The 14,375-nt window shown below is 35.6% G+C and overlaps 1 protein-coding gene across 1 annotated transcript in view; it reads right to left on the reverse strand.

The window, feature by feature from the left end:
• The window catches only part of OXSR1 (oxidative stress responsive kinase 1), a 75,961-nt gene that overhangs the window by 42,572 nt on the left and 19,014 nt on the right, over positions 1-14,375 (reverse strand). Inside the window, exons 3-4 of the mRNA XM_019727612.2 lie at positions 10,244-10,352; positions 3,766-3,907 (exon numbers count right to left, since the gene is read on the reverse strand). Of these exons, the coding sequence (XP_019583171.1) occupies positions 3,766-3,907; positions 10,244-10,352 (251 nt within the window). The remainder of the gene's footprint in view (positions 1-3,765; positions 3,908-10,243; positions 10,353-14,375) is intronic.

Here is a 14,375-nt window from a genome sequence, read left to right on the forward strand (position 1 = left end):
CATGAACTTGTTGCAACAATGTTGCTAACCTTTTTTGATATCAGAGGGATTATTCATTATGAATTTGTACCACCTTGTAACCAAGTTTACTATTTGGAAGTGCTGAAAAGGCTGCATGAGAAAGTTAGATGACCTGAACTTTTTTCCAACAATTCACGGCTCTTGCATCACGACAATGCACCAGCTCACACAGCACTGTCTGTGAGGGAATTTTTAGCCAGTAAACGCATAAGTGTATTGGAACACCCTCTCTACTCACCTGATCTGGCCCCAGTGACTTATTTCTTTACCCGAAGATACAGGAAATATTGAAAGGAAGACATTTTGATGACATTCAGGACGTCAAGGATAATATGACAACAGTGCTGATGGCCATTCCAGAGAAAGAGTTCCAAAACTGCTTTGAAGGGTGGACTAGGCACTGGCATCGGTGCATAGCTTCCCAAGGGGAGGACTTTGAAGGTGGCAGTAGAGATATTCAGCAATGAAGTATGTAGCACTTTCTCTAGGATGAGTTCGTGAACTTAATTATCCTACCTCGTATGCATTTGGTTTTTTAGGGGGGGGGTTCTCTATTCTGTTCCATTGAACTGTCTGTTTTTATGCCAATATCATACTGTTTGATTACTATAGCTTTATAATAGAGTTTGAAAGCAGGCATTGTGATGCCTCCAGCTTTGTTCTTCTTGCTCAAGACTGCTTTGGCTATTTGTGGACTTTTTGCTGTTCCATATAAACTTTAGTATTGTTTTTTCTATTCCTGTGAAAATCCCACTGGAATTCTGGTAGGGATTGCACTGAATCTGTAGATCACTTTGGGTAATATGGACATTTTAACAATATTATTCTTCTAATCTATGAACACAGAATATCTTTCCATTTATCTGTGCCATCTGCAATTTCTCTCATCAGTGTCTTATAGTTTTCAGTGAACAGATTTTTCACTTCCTTAGTTAAATTTGTTGCTAAGCATCTTTTCTTTTCTTTAGATTCTGTTTATTTTTATGATTTTTATATGAATTGCTTACCCTTCACAATTTCAAATATACTGCCCCCTCAAGTTTCTGTTTAGTATCTTCTAGGTGTTACATATATTAATTCTTTTCTCAAGAAAGAAGCCTTTCATTTTACAGTTCTATACTATTTTACCATAGAATCTAACAACTATGACAATAAAGCCATGAGTGTAGTAGGAGTAAGAGGTTTCTTCTTATTTTTTTAAATTTTATTGGGGAATATTGGGGAACAGTATGTTTCTCCAGGGACCATCAGCTCCAAGTCGTCCTTCAATCTAGTTGTGGAGGGCGCAGCTCAGTTCCAAGTCCAGTTGCCGTTTTCAATCTTTAGTTGCAGGGGGGCACAGCCCACCATCCTATGCAAGAATTGAACCGGCAACCTTGTTGAGAGCTCGTGCTCAAACTGAGTCATCCGGCCTCCCCAGTATTTTATTCTTTTTGGTGCTATTGTAAATGAGATTGTTTTAATTTCTCTAACAGATTGTTCTTAGTGCATAGAAACATAACTGATTTCTGTATAATTTTGTATCCTGTGATTTTACTGAAATCGTTTATTAGTTGTACAGTTTTTTGGTATAGTCTTTAGAGTTTTCTATACGTAATACCATGTCATCTGCAAATAGATAGTTTTACTTCTCCTTTCTGACTTGGATGTCTTTTATTTCTTTTTCATGTCTAACTGGTCTGGCTAGGACTTCCAGTAAGATGTTGAATAAAAGTGGTGATAGTGGGCATCCTTGGCTTGTTCCTGATCTTAAAGGCTTTCAGCTTTTCACCACTGAGTATGACATTCATTAGCTGTGGGTTTGTCATATGTGGCCTTTATTATGTTGAGATATGTTCCTTCTATACCCACTTTGTTCAGAGTTTTTATCATAAAAGAATGAATTTTGTCAAATACTTTTTCTGCATCTATTGAGAAGATTATATGGTTGTTATCCTTTATTCTGTTAATGTGACAGAGCACATTAATTTACGGGTGTTGAACCATCCTTGCATCCCTGGGATGAATCCCACTTGGTCATGGTGTATGTTCCTTCCAATGTATTGCTGAATCTGGTTTGTACAATTTTGTTGAGAATTTTTGCCTCTATGTTCATCAAGGATATTGGCCTGTAATTTTTCTTTATTTGTAATGTCTTTGTCTGGCTTTGGTATCAGGATAATACTGGCTTCACAGAATAAGTTTGGAACCATTCCTTCCTCTTCAATTTTTTGAAACATTTTAAGAACAGGTATTAATTCTTTGAATGGTTGGTTGAATTCACCCGTGAAGCCACCTGGTCCTGGATTTTTATTTGTTGGGAGTTTCTGACTAAAGCTTCAATTTCATTGCTTGTAATCAGTTTGTTTAGATTTTGTATTTCTTCCTGGTTCAGTCTTAGAAGGTAATATAGTTCTAAAATTTTTTTCATTTCTTTCTGATTGTCAGATCTGTTGGCATATATAATTGTTCACGGTATTCTTTAACGATTCTTTGTATTTCCATAGTGTCAGCTGTTAACTTCTCTTTCATTTATGATTTTATGTATTGGGGCTCTTTTTTTTCTTGATGAGTTTGGCTAAAGGTTTGTCAGTGTTGTTTATCTTTTCAACGAACCAGTTCTTTATTTTATTGACTTTTTTCCTACTATTTTTTTACATTTCTATTTCATTTATTTCTGCTCTGATCTTAATTAACTATTTCCTTCCTTTTACTCAATTTGGGTTTTGTTTGTTCTTCTTTTTCTGGTTCCTTTAGGTGTAGAGTTAGAATGTTTATTTGGGATTATTCTTGTTTCTTGAGGTAGACCTCTAATAGCTATAAACTTCCCTCTTAGAGCTGATTTTTGCTGTATCCTATAAATTTTGGAAAGTGGTGTTTTCATTTTCATTTGTTTCAGGACAGTTTTGATTTCCTCTTCGATTCACTGGCTGTTTAATTGCATGCTGTTGAGTCTCCATGTATTTGTATCTTTTCCAGTTTTCTTCCCTGTAGTTAATTTCTAGTTTCATGCCATTGTGGTCAGAAAAGATGCTTGATATTATTTCAATCTTCTTGAATTTATTAAGGCGTGTTTTATGGCTTAATATGTGACCTATTCTGGAGAGTTCCAGAATAGAACACTTGCAAAATGTGTAATCTACAGTTTTTGGGTGAAATTTTCTATAAATGCCTATTAAGTCAATCTGGTCTAATGTGACAGTTAAGGCCATTCTTTCTGTATTAATTTACTGTCTAGATAATCTATCCATTGATGTGAATAGTGTATGAAAATACCCTATTATTCTGTTACACAGCTTTTTAAATGCTTTCTTTTTTTAAAAAAAGCTTTATAAAAATATGTTATTTTACAAAGAGCTTTTGAGAAAATATTCAAGATAAAGATATAAAAGGAATAAAGAAAGGAACATGCAAAATTATATATACAGTTTTGTTTTAAATATTTTTAAGCACATAAAAGAAACTACAAAGGAATATTCCAAAAATGTTATCAGTGACTGACTACAATGACTGCCTCCTGGTAGGAAATTAGGAATTTTTCCAGGTTTTTTTTTTTCCAATTTGATTAAAGATTTCGTTACTTTTAAAATACTTATTAGCTGTGTAATTAAAGCCCTAACCACAATGTGCTGGAATACAAAGAACCATATTAACACTCAGATTGTGATTAATTTTGCAAAAGAATGGGGAATGGCCTCAATGAAATGATATAGCACAGCTACCACTGTACTTATCCAAAAGAGGAGAATGTTGTCTTTTGCGTACCTGTGAATCTGTCCGTTTTTGTGCAGGTATTCCAACCCTTCCAACACTTCTCTGAGTATTGTAGCAATGGTAGGTTCATCGAGGACTCCACTTTTGTGTTCCCCCTTGGCCACAATGTGCTTAATGATATCCAGAACAGACCCTGAAAACAGAAAACAGTTTTTCATAAACTTTTAACTTATTCAATGTAACTCAGAGACATTCTGAAATTAAAACACATGTAAACCTTTTGACAAATTTAACTGTGTGGGAAAAAGAGAAAAAAATAGCAAATATAAGGAAATACAGAAGTTTAAAATTCATAATTGATTCTGAATTCCAATTTAAAACAGAAAGTAGCCTGCTAATATCCAAACAGTAGTGTTACACCAGCATCATCTTTATACTTCTAATGAGAATGTGGAAAAGGTAGCAGAGAATTTTTAACCACCTCTGAAGAATCCCTAGGTAAACCATGTCCGTCAATTAAAACTTGAATATAAGATATCACAAACCCATTTAGGTTTCCCACACCAGGTTAGAGTATGCAACACTGTATGAATAAAGACAGAAAAACACAATTAAAACGCAGGGAAAATTACACAATACTTGAAAAGTAAAGATCACATGTGTATGCAAACTAAGTTAAGGGCTGAAATTATGTCTCAAGTTAATAGAAATAAACTAGGTAAGGCAAAGAAAAATCTGGAAAGAATAAAAATGGCAGTTCTCTTTAAATAACAGCCTAGATGTATTATCAATCTCATTCTTCCGAGGATGGGAAATAATGTTCCCACTAAAAATTACAGGGAGAGAGGATAAAGACACCTGTACAATAATTAAATCATAGAATGCTGACTACCATAACTGATGATGATAATTTTACAAAGTTGGCTAAAGATTTATAAGATTTCTAGCAGTACAGTGGCCCATAAAGACGAAAGAACCAAAACAATCTCCGATATTAGAAATTGTATCGAGAAGTCTGAACATAATATAAACTGCACTGAAAAGACTGGAAGCCCATTTCTTGACACAAAACTTCAATGATCAAGACTAAAATTAAAACAAACACACACTTCTGATGAAAACCTGCCCTAGTGGGTGCTTTTTAGTTCACACACTTAAGAAGAAAAAATGTATTCCCAAATAGATGAAAAGAAGTGGTCTAGATGGAATCCTCAAAAACATGGGAGGATTGAACTCATGTTTACTTTACCTCCCTCTTGAAATCCATTAACTTGATAAAAAAGGCATGAACGCAGAATGAAGAATAAAACAAGAAAGAAGATAACAGAAGAGAGACAACAATAATTTTCTGGAAGAAGGAAAGCAGAAAAAAGAACTGACTAAGCAGAGTGGAGAAACTTCACTGCCTCCAGAGAAGGTATGCCAGTTAGGAAATAGTGGTCTCTACTTATCCTAGAGCTCCAGAAAAGCTCAGAATATACGGACCCCGCATAAGGGGAAACGAGGGGGAACTGACGGAAAGGAATGAAAGCAGGAAATCTTGTTGGAAGTTCATATAAGGGAGAATAAGATTCCTAGAACCTTCCTCCCCACTCTGGAAGAAGGCCACTACTTCTCTGCACCTCCAGCAGGAGACAGGCAGCTTGTGCTCTGTAGACAAAACCAGGGAGAATCCAGATACCAGGTAACATTTCCTAATACATTACCTCACTTCCCCTCTTTTTTGCTGGGATTCACAAGACTGAGCCACAAAGGGGAAAGCCCAAGGAAGAACTTCGGTTCTGCTTAGTTTAACCAATCATACATTAATCCCCAAAGCAAAGTGACTACACCAAGAGGTCACATAATTCATGCTTCTGAGAAATCAGGCCACATAAGAACTGCTTAGTAAGAAGATGACATCTGTATAAACGCCAATTGAGTTACATGTTTATAATGTAAAGAATATCTAAAATAAGGAACGCAAAGGGAGAAATTCCTACTAGGAATTAAAAATTAATACAATTTATTCATTCAACAATTAAGCCATGTTATATGCAAGATCTAGAACTGGGTGCTACAGAATACAAGATAAATAAAGCATGACTGCTGACTTTCAAGGAACTTCAGTCTGGTGTTGCAAAGAAATTGATCAACAAAGACCCTAGGCACATAAAAGTTATTAGATCTGTATTTTTTAAGCATTTGAAGCAGGAGCTCCCTTTCAAAACCTTAGACGATTTTTATTAATTTCACATCACCTAATGATCAGTGGGGATATTAAGGCAATGCACATCCCCAGTCTACGTCAAGAACACACATTCTGAACAAGGCTATATAAGATGCGCCCTCTTCCCTGCGATAGCAATGTCCTTCTAGTTTCGGTCTCCCATAATGTAATTTTCATAGGTGGAGGGATGGATGATTATACCACTAAGATCTTCATCCTTAACTGGAAAATACTGGCCCCCTCTTTTCTATATGATTTCCTGAGCATCTTACCCTACAGGTACTACTTTCATTTTTCCTTTCAAAAGCTTTCTTAGTTATTAATACTCTGATTTGTAAAAATCTCACATTGCAGTTTGGTGCTAACAAATTGTAGAAATAACTATTAAGATAAAAAGCACTTTTAATATCTAAAGATTAAACTTCCTGTATTAATAAATCTCATCATTCAGTATCAAAGTTTTAATTAGAAAAAGGTAAGAAAAAGCTTCAAAAACTTCTTAGTTATTAATACTTTGATTTCTAAAAATCTTACTTTGCAGTTTGGTGCTAATAAATTGTAGAAATAACTATTTAGATAAAAAGCACTTTTAATATCTAAAGATTAAACTTCCTTATTAAATCTCATCATTCAGTATCAAAGTTTTAATTGGCAAAAGATAAGAATATTATAGTTACAGGGAAGCATCATGAAATAATTATAATATTGACACACTTAAATTTATTTTAACCATGACATCCACCTGGTTATTAGGGCTTAAGAATGACAGTTACAATTCATATTATGTTCCAATTAGCTTATCAAATTCTACATTAGTACAATGTTGCCAAATCAAAAATAAACACTGCTTTTGTTTTAAATATGTTGGCTGAAAAAGTTGATGTGCCAGAAGGTAGCCTATACAAACCTCTGTTAACTCTGGTTATATATATTTTTTTAATTATTCAAAGGGAGACCCTGCTCATCAATGGTCCTCTCCTGTCACTCTCTTTCTGCTCCATCTGTCATCCTCCGTTAGTTGCCAAGACACACCACACTCCTCCATCCTGCCTCCAGACAATTCTCTGCAATGCTCCCTCTATTTGGATCACGTCTCCCATCTTCCCTGATACCACCTCCACCTCCCATTCCACATGTCTAATTATTACCTATTCTTCATATCTCAGCTGAACATCGCTTCCTGAGGGAAGTCTTTGTTAACCCTACCACATCCATCCTCCCTCAATAAGGTTAGGTTCTCCTGGTACTTGTTCCCACGGCACCCAATACTTCTTCATGGCACTCTACACACTTGTAATTAATTATGAGGTCCACAAGAGCAAGGAATGGACAGTTTGATTCACCAATGTATTGGTGATCAATAAGTATTTGATAAATGGCATTTTAATTTATCAGCTATCTTGACAGTTTCCTCCTATTTAAAAAAAAATTAAATTTGTGCTTAGTTCTACCTTTTGTGTTCTAAATATTGCATAATGTATCTCTTCAGTGTAAATGTGTATTCAGTCTATAACTGCAAAAACGAGATTTCATTTTTCTAAAAAAAGATGCAAAATTTTTAATATTTAAAAATTAATATTTAAAAATTTTAGATATAAGATTATGCTGACTCATAAAAATGTAAATAATTATAAAAAAGAATTATTGCCTGAAACATGCTTGAAAATTATCCTCCAGGAAATATGCTGAGTGCTAGCCTGAAAAAATTGGGCACTACCCCAGGAAACCTAAGACAGAAGGGACAGAGAGTTACATCTGAAAGACATTCCACTCAGATACATGTTCTGTCCCTTCTGCAATCAGGACATATACTCACTGAGATAACAACAAGGATTCTTTAAAAAAAAAAAGGTCATTCTGCTTAAGAGTAGCAGAAAGGATGGGCTGGAATACAAGTATGGATGAAAGAATTAGGCAAACAATTTATTCCTATTCATCAGAGGACTGTTTAGCAAAACATTAAAAACTTTGTATTATACATTTTTGTAAATTACAATAAAGAAAATTAATATATAGGTGATCAATAACAAAAGATACAGTATTACCTAATATTCCCATATCTGTCCATACTGAAAGAACCATGCTTGACCACCATCTTGAAAGGTGGTTGGTGTTAGCAAGGCTTCCAACCAGCATATGAACAGGGCCTTTAACAAAGCAATCCAGTTTCTCCAGTGTGTCACTAATGGGATTGAAACAAAAAGGTGATTCTGGCTACACTGAAAAGCATCAAATAACAAGGGATTATTATTATTAATGACTAAAATTTCTCGTGCACCTACACAGTGACGGATGCTTTACAAATAGCATCTCATTTGCTCTTCCCCAATACCCTCAAATGCAGAAAGGTATCCCCACTTAACAAACAAGTAAACAGGTTCAAAGAATTGAAATAGTTTGCCCAATGACATAGAATTGCTAAGTAGGACAGTTAAGAATTTAATTCTAAAGCCCATACTCTTTACAGCCTATCTGGGCAAGTAAGGTGTTTGATAAGGTATGGTACTGAAATTATAAACAAACATGGATCCTCTTTTCTGTAACCCTACACTCTAGAATGGAAAAATCAGGCTCCCACACAAAATACATACGCAAACAAAAACCGAGCAGCATAATGGGAAAGTCGGTGGCTCCATCACTCTCAATCTTGCCACGACTCAAATCCATACCTTAGCAAAATGTCTAATTGTCTAATTTACTTTATGGCATAGGCCTTCAGGTAATCATAACAAAATGTTCAGTCTATACAGGCCAAGAGTCCACTGTTTGCAATCAGCAATACTTGCATTAGATTCTAAGAGCTAAAACAGAAATAACTGCAAATTCACTGCAGGATAAAGCATATAATTATGTTAATGTTGGGGACCAAGATTTTCTATGTAACAGTGTAAACTTTCACGTGTAATTTGAAAGTTTTAAATGTCTGTAATATTAAACTTGAATTGGAAGCACTAATGTCAAATCATGATTTATTTTTAATACACTGTATTTCCAAGCTCTTTCCAACCTTGTATACAAGCCCTTGCCACTAGAAGCAATGACAAAGCAGTAGCTATGAGCATCCCAAGTATCCAGGATATGCTTTCTAAATACCATTCCCCAGGAAAAAGACCAAAGTGCCTTAGAATACTGGCTGATTCTGGGTATGGGAAAAGCAATAGAAACATGAGCCTAGGAAATCTTGAACCAAAAAACAAGGAAGTTTTCAAAGATTGATGGATTCCTATCAAAAGGACACAAAAGTAAGCTTAAAGGGACTCCTCAAACTGACAAAATTTTGGACAACCTGAGCATCAAAAGAATAGAACATAATTGATGGAAAGACCCTGAATATATAAAAACCCTTGAATCTATATAATGATAGTCAAAAAAATGAAAGCCTTACCGAATGGGGGGTTGGGCAACCCTCTCATGTGCCACCATTGGAGGTGATCATTAAACTCTTTAAAAATTGGTTCTTCAATAAAGGAACCAATTATTTATCCTGCCTTTTCAGTAGGAAATACAATATAGATTAATCAATGAGCCCCAGTACATAAGGTAAAGTTCCTTTTCTCAGAAGAATGCATTTATAAATGTAAAAGAAAGGATGCGATAAGAAAAATCACCATTCTGCAGCCCCGATGAAATAATTGATTCAAACAAAGATTGTTAATGGATGCTAAAACCATCAGACAAAAGACTTATGGGGAACTGGATACTCACAGTGCCAAAGTGTCATCTCACAGATTACTTGTCAGCTGCAAAGGGAAGTTAACTCTTCCATGGAGGGACCTGGCTATCATAATCTTAAGCAATCAAAATTAACACCACCATTAAAGATCCAAACAAGATAGCAAACACTGCCTGACGTGATGCAATATGAACTACACAGCATCACCTACAAAATACTCTGTCCAAAAATACTTAAGTTAAATCTAATCAAGCCTTTAGTTCTACTTTTCAATTTTTGAGAAACAGAGGAATATAACTCAAGTTAAATATCACCAGGAAGAAATACATAGACCAATCCAGAATGTGGGGAATTCTGCAAGATAGTCACCATCAGATCCTTCAGACCAGACCCTGCCACAAGTTTGTCATGGAAAAGAGGAAGTGGGAGGGGACAATTCTAGATTCAGAGACATTTAAGAGGCATGACAACCAAATGCAATGTGTGAAGAAACCTGTCTCAACTCATACAATAGCATTGTTAGCAGATATTATATTCTCAGTATCTCCTCAAATGCAAATGTCTATGAAAACCAAACCAGGAGAAAAAGAACATTTTTATTAACTTTTCAACCCATGGAAGTTAACATTTCATTGTACTTTACTCACCTCCACTTAACAGCTTCATGACTAGCCACAGCTCATCTTTTACCACAAAAGATGTGTAGTAAGACACAATGTTAGGATGATGGCACTGACTCATGGCTTGAATTTCTTTCTACAAAGAAGAGGAAAAACATAACTTATTATATGCAAGCCTAAAACAACACTACAAGTTAGTGAATACAGACTGGGAACCCCAAGACTATGTGACAATCTCTCTGGGCTCTCCAAGGCCCGACCTCTTCAAGAATGGTTAAAACCAAAACCACTTAGTTTCCCTCCATCCATTCTGACTCGATTCCGTCCTATCACTACACTAGTAATCTCTGACACCAGAAACACGCACTATTTTTCACACCCTGGCACAGCACCACAGAGGCCTCCACTGGAACACATATTTTTACTTCAAGGTGCCCTTGAAAAACCATCTTGGGAAATCTGGTTTTACAGTCAGAGAGGATAATTACTAATAAACAGAGGATGGTTTTTTGTTTGTGGGTTTTTTTGGGGGTTTTTTTTCCCTTCAAAATACTGTTTCATCCCATTTTTGTGAAACAGGTTAACAATTCTCATTCTAAACTTCAGAACTATACTGAAGCAGGGCAAGAGCATAAACTAAATCCAAAGTAGAAACCTGAACTAAAATTCTAAGCTTACACAATTTCAGTTAATGGATTTAAATTAGATTTGGTATGATACTGCCTTATAAAGCCCTGTGTGAACAGGACCCAGCTCACCTTTTTAGTCTCATTCCTACTCCCTCACTTATCCTGCACTCCAACATACCCCAGTCCTATGATCCAGCCATACTAACTTCAACTGAGTCATGTTTCTTCTAACATGAACATTTTACCTTGTTGTTCCCTCTGCCTCAAATACACTTCCTTCATTATTTTGCCTAGCTAAAAAATGCCAATTCTTTCTTCTGAACTCAGTCAAAACATAAATATCATTTCCTCCCAGCTCCCCAAGTCGCGTTAGCTGTGCCTTCTCTTAGCTTCCAAGCTCCCTGTGCATGTCCTCACGTCGTGGCACATACATACTGGATAGTGCACTGGGTGCTTATTTGTGAGCTCAAATGAGAGCTAGACTGAGAGCTCCATGGAGGCAATTTAAAAGTGGATTCTTAAACATTGTAGAACTTGTCATACTATACTTTAATCGCCTATTTATTTTTCTACATCCCTCACAAAACTGTAAGCTCAATGAGAGCTGAGACTCTGTATTTCTGGCACTTATTGTGCCTGGCACACAGTACATCTCTAATAAACACGTGTTGAATAAAATGAAATCCTACAGCACTTTATACTTTTTACTTATTCATATATTTGCTCTATGACCTTGGTATTTGTTCAGTAAGATCAAGCATGTAAAAGTTACCCATAATCCTTGATTCATAATCTCTGGCTCAATAAACACCAGCTTTCCTTTTCTTATCTTCTCTAATTGAACGTCAATTCCTTTATGGCAACGACCTTGACGTATGCATCACTGCAACCCCCCAAAGTCACCAGCACAGTCATCTGTACTGCAAGCTAAGTAAATATGAAGGAAAAGGAAGAAGGAACTAAAGAAAACACCTGCCTGTTGACAGTTATACAGGATTCAAGTAGATATGATATGCACATATGGGAGGGAATACATAGGACAGCACGTACATGCCAAATGAGTAGTCAAGATATTAAATGTTACAAAAATCCATAGGAAAGAACAGTTAAGTAGGCAAGAAGTCTTCACAGAAGAGGTGGGAGCTAGATTTAGTTCTGCTGGATGTGGAGATATTACAGGAGATATGACAAGGTGAAAGGCATATAAAATTACAAAAAAAGATGAAATATGCAAGCGAGATTTTACAACACAGTGAGTAAACCTGCCTAGGGTAAATAGTTCATGCTTTCAGCAGATATTTACTAAGTACCTACTGTGTGCCAGGCACTGTATTAGGTGCTTGACCACAATGGTGAGACCTCATGAAACTTACAGCCTAGTGAAGAAGTTAGACAAATACTAATTTATAACACAGATTGATAAACAGTTTAATAGGGGAAGTACTACCGTGTTTCCCCGAAAATAAGACCTAACCAGAAAATAAGCCCTAGCATGATTTTTCAGGACAACATCCCCTGAACATAAGCCCTAATGCATCTTTTGGAGCAAAAATTAATATAAGACCTGGTCTTATTTTTGGGGAAACACAGTAGATACTACATGACCTCATCCACGAGGCAAATTATCCAAAAATAGGAGTAATCATCAGGGAAGGCTTCCAATGAGAAGTTGAACTACACGGATACTGAAATAGAAAAGACAAGTAGGTTTTTACCGGTTTTGACTGTTCAATTACCTGAGACCATATCCAAAAAGACCTTTAACTATGGACTAGAATTTAGGTTTCATCATAACAGCAATGGAAAGGCATCAAAGGTTTAACTGTACTTGTTTCATAAAACTCACTCTGGTTGTAATGTAGAAAATAAATGAGAAAAGGCAAGACCAGAGGCAAAGACTGTTTAAGGCTGCTGCCATGACCCAAGTGAGAGACGATAGTGGCCTGAAAAAATGAAAAATAGGTAATTTTTCAGTTTCCATAACTGTACTATGGTTATGTTACTATTAGGAAATGTTGGGTAAACAACATATGGAAACTTTGTCTACTACCGCTTTTGCAACTCTTCTCTAAGTTTAAAATTATCTCAAAAAAGAAAGTTAAAAAAAGTGGCAATATGAATGAAAAGAAAGGGAGTCAAAAGATAACACTAAATAGGTATAAACAATAGGACTTGGTGACTCATTGGATGGTAAAGGTGAGAGACAGAGAGATCACAAGCACACAATGTAAATAGCTGGGGTCAAATTGTCCAAGGTCTTAAATGGTAAGGGTTTTGAGCTTTATCCTAAAAAAGATGCACCACAAGGGGTTTTCTGATAGGAGACTATCAGACAACCATAGAATTCAAAGATAAAAAGTCTTAAATATTCCTTTTCTTCTATTCCTTTAAAGGGGAAGGAGGAGCCTTCCTTTATCTTAATTCCCATTGGAGTTATCTTTTTCCCTTTCCTTTCAAAAAATAAAAAATAAATATATATTAATGCTTTGCAAGAGTGGTATATTCATTCTGACTCAAATTTCCCAGCAGCTTCCTCAACACTTAGAAGTGAATTCCACCCCTACTAATGAAAGAGCTTTCTTCAAAGTCCTCCATTATCTGCTAATGCCAGCTCTTTTGTTTGGACTTTTCAGTTCCCCATCTGAAGCTTTTGGAAGCAATGTTTTAGTGATGACTTTTCATTTCTTCATGAAACTCACTCATCTTGATTTCTACTATTTACTCCCAATAGTATTTGCATGGAAGTTTAGTTTTCAAGTACTATGCCATCTGATCTTTAAGAAAAACCTCATGAGGTACACAAAGCAGAAGTAATATCCATTTTAAGCCAAAGAAACTGAGCATTTAAAAAGTTACACGATTTAAAAAATGATCTTATTTCCCTTGGTAAGTACCTATTACATACTTAAAACTACTCAGGATGTCATGCTGCATAAAAGAAGTACAAAACAATCCCTGTGTGACTAGCTTTTAATGCCACAGAACATCTCTTGCTGCTATTAATCCTCGGGACTCCCTTTCGTCTTCCTTCCCCTGGCCTTTGCAAAAGCCAGTGATGCGTGGGGTCATTCTCTCATCTTGCATCAGTGGTCAGAATGCAGACTGCACCATGTTCCTAGGAGACCAAAAGCCTTTTAAAGGATATTCCAGTTGACCTAGGAATCATAATTGCATGATACTATTTTAAGGAAAGAGAAGTAAGCAAGCATTGTTTATAACAATAAAAAAGAGAAAATAAGGTAATTGTCCAATACCAGAGAATAGGGTAAATGAAGTGTGGTCTACTTATTCAATGGAATACTACACATGTATTTAAAATTATATTAATTCATATTTATAGACACAGAAATAATTCTATGATAAAGTTTTCAATAAAAACAAGTATGATTACATTATCATAAATACACAAAGATGTCTAAATGTACAGTCAGAAAGATTATATTGCAAGTGTTAATCTCAGAATGAGAGGATTATAACACTTTTTTTCGCTCTACTTACCTGGATTTTTATAAATTTTATAATAAGCATTA

This window comes from Rhinolophus sinicus, linkage group LG10 (assembly GCF_036562045.2).
Source record: "Rhinolophus sinicus isolate RSC01 linkage group LG10, ASM3656204v1, whole genome shotgun sequence".
Classification (NCBI taxonomy): domain Eukaryota; kingdom Metazoa; phylum Chordata; class Mammalia; order Chiroptera; family Rhinolophidae; genus Rhinolophus; species Rhinolophus sinicus.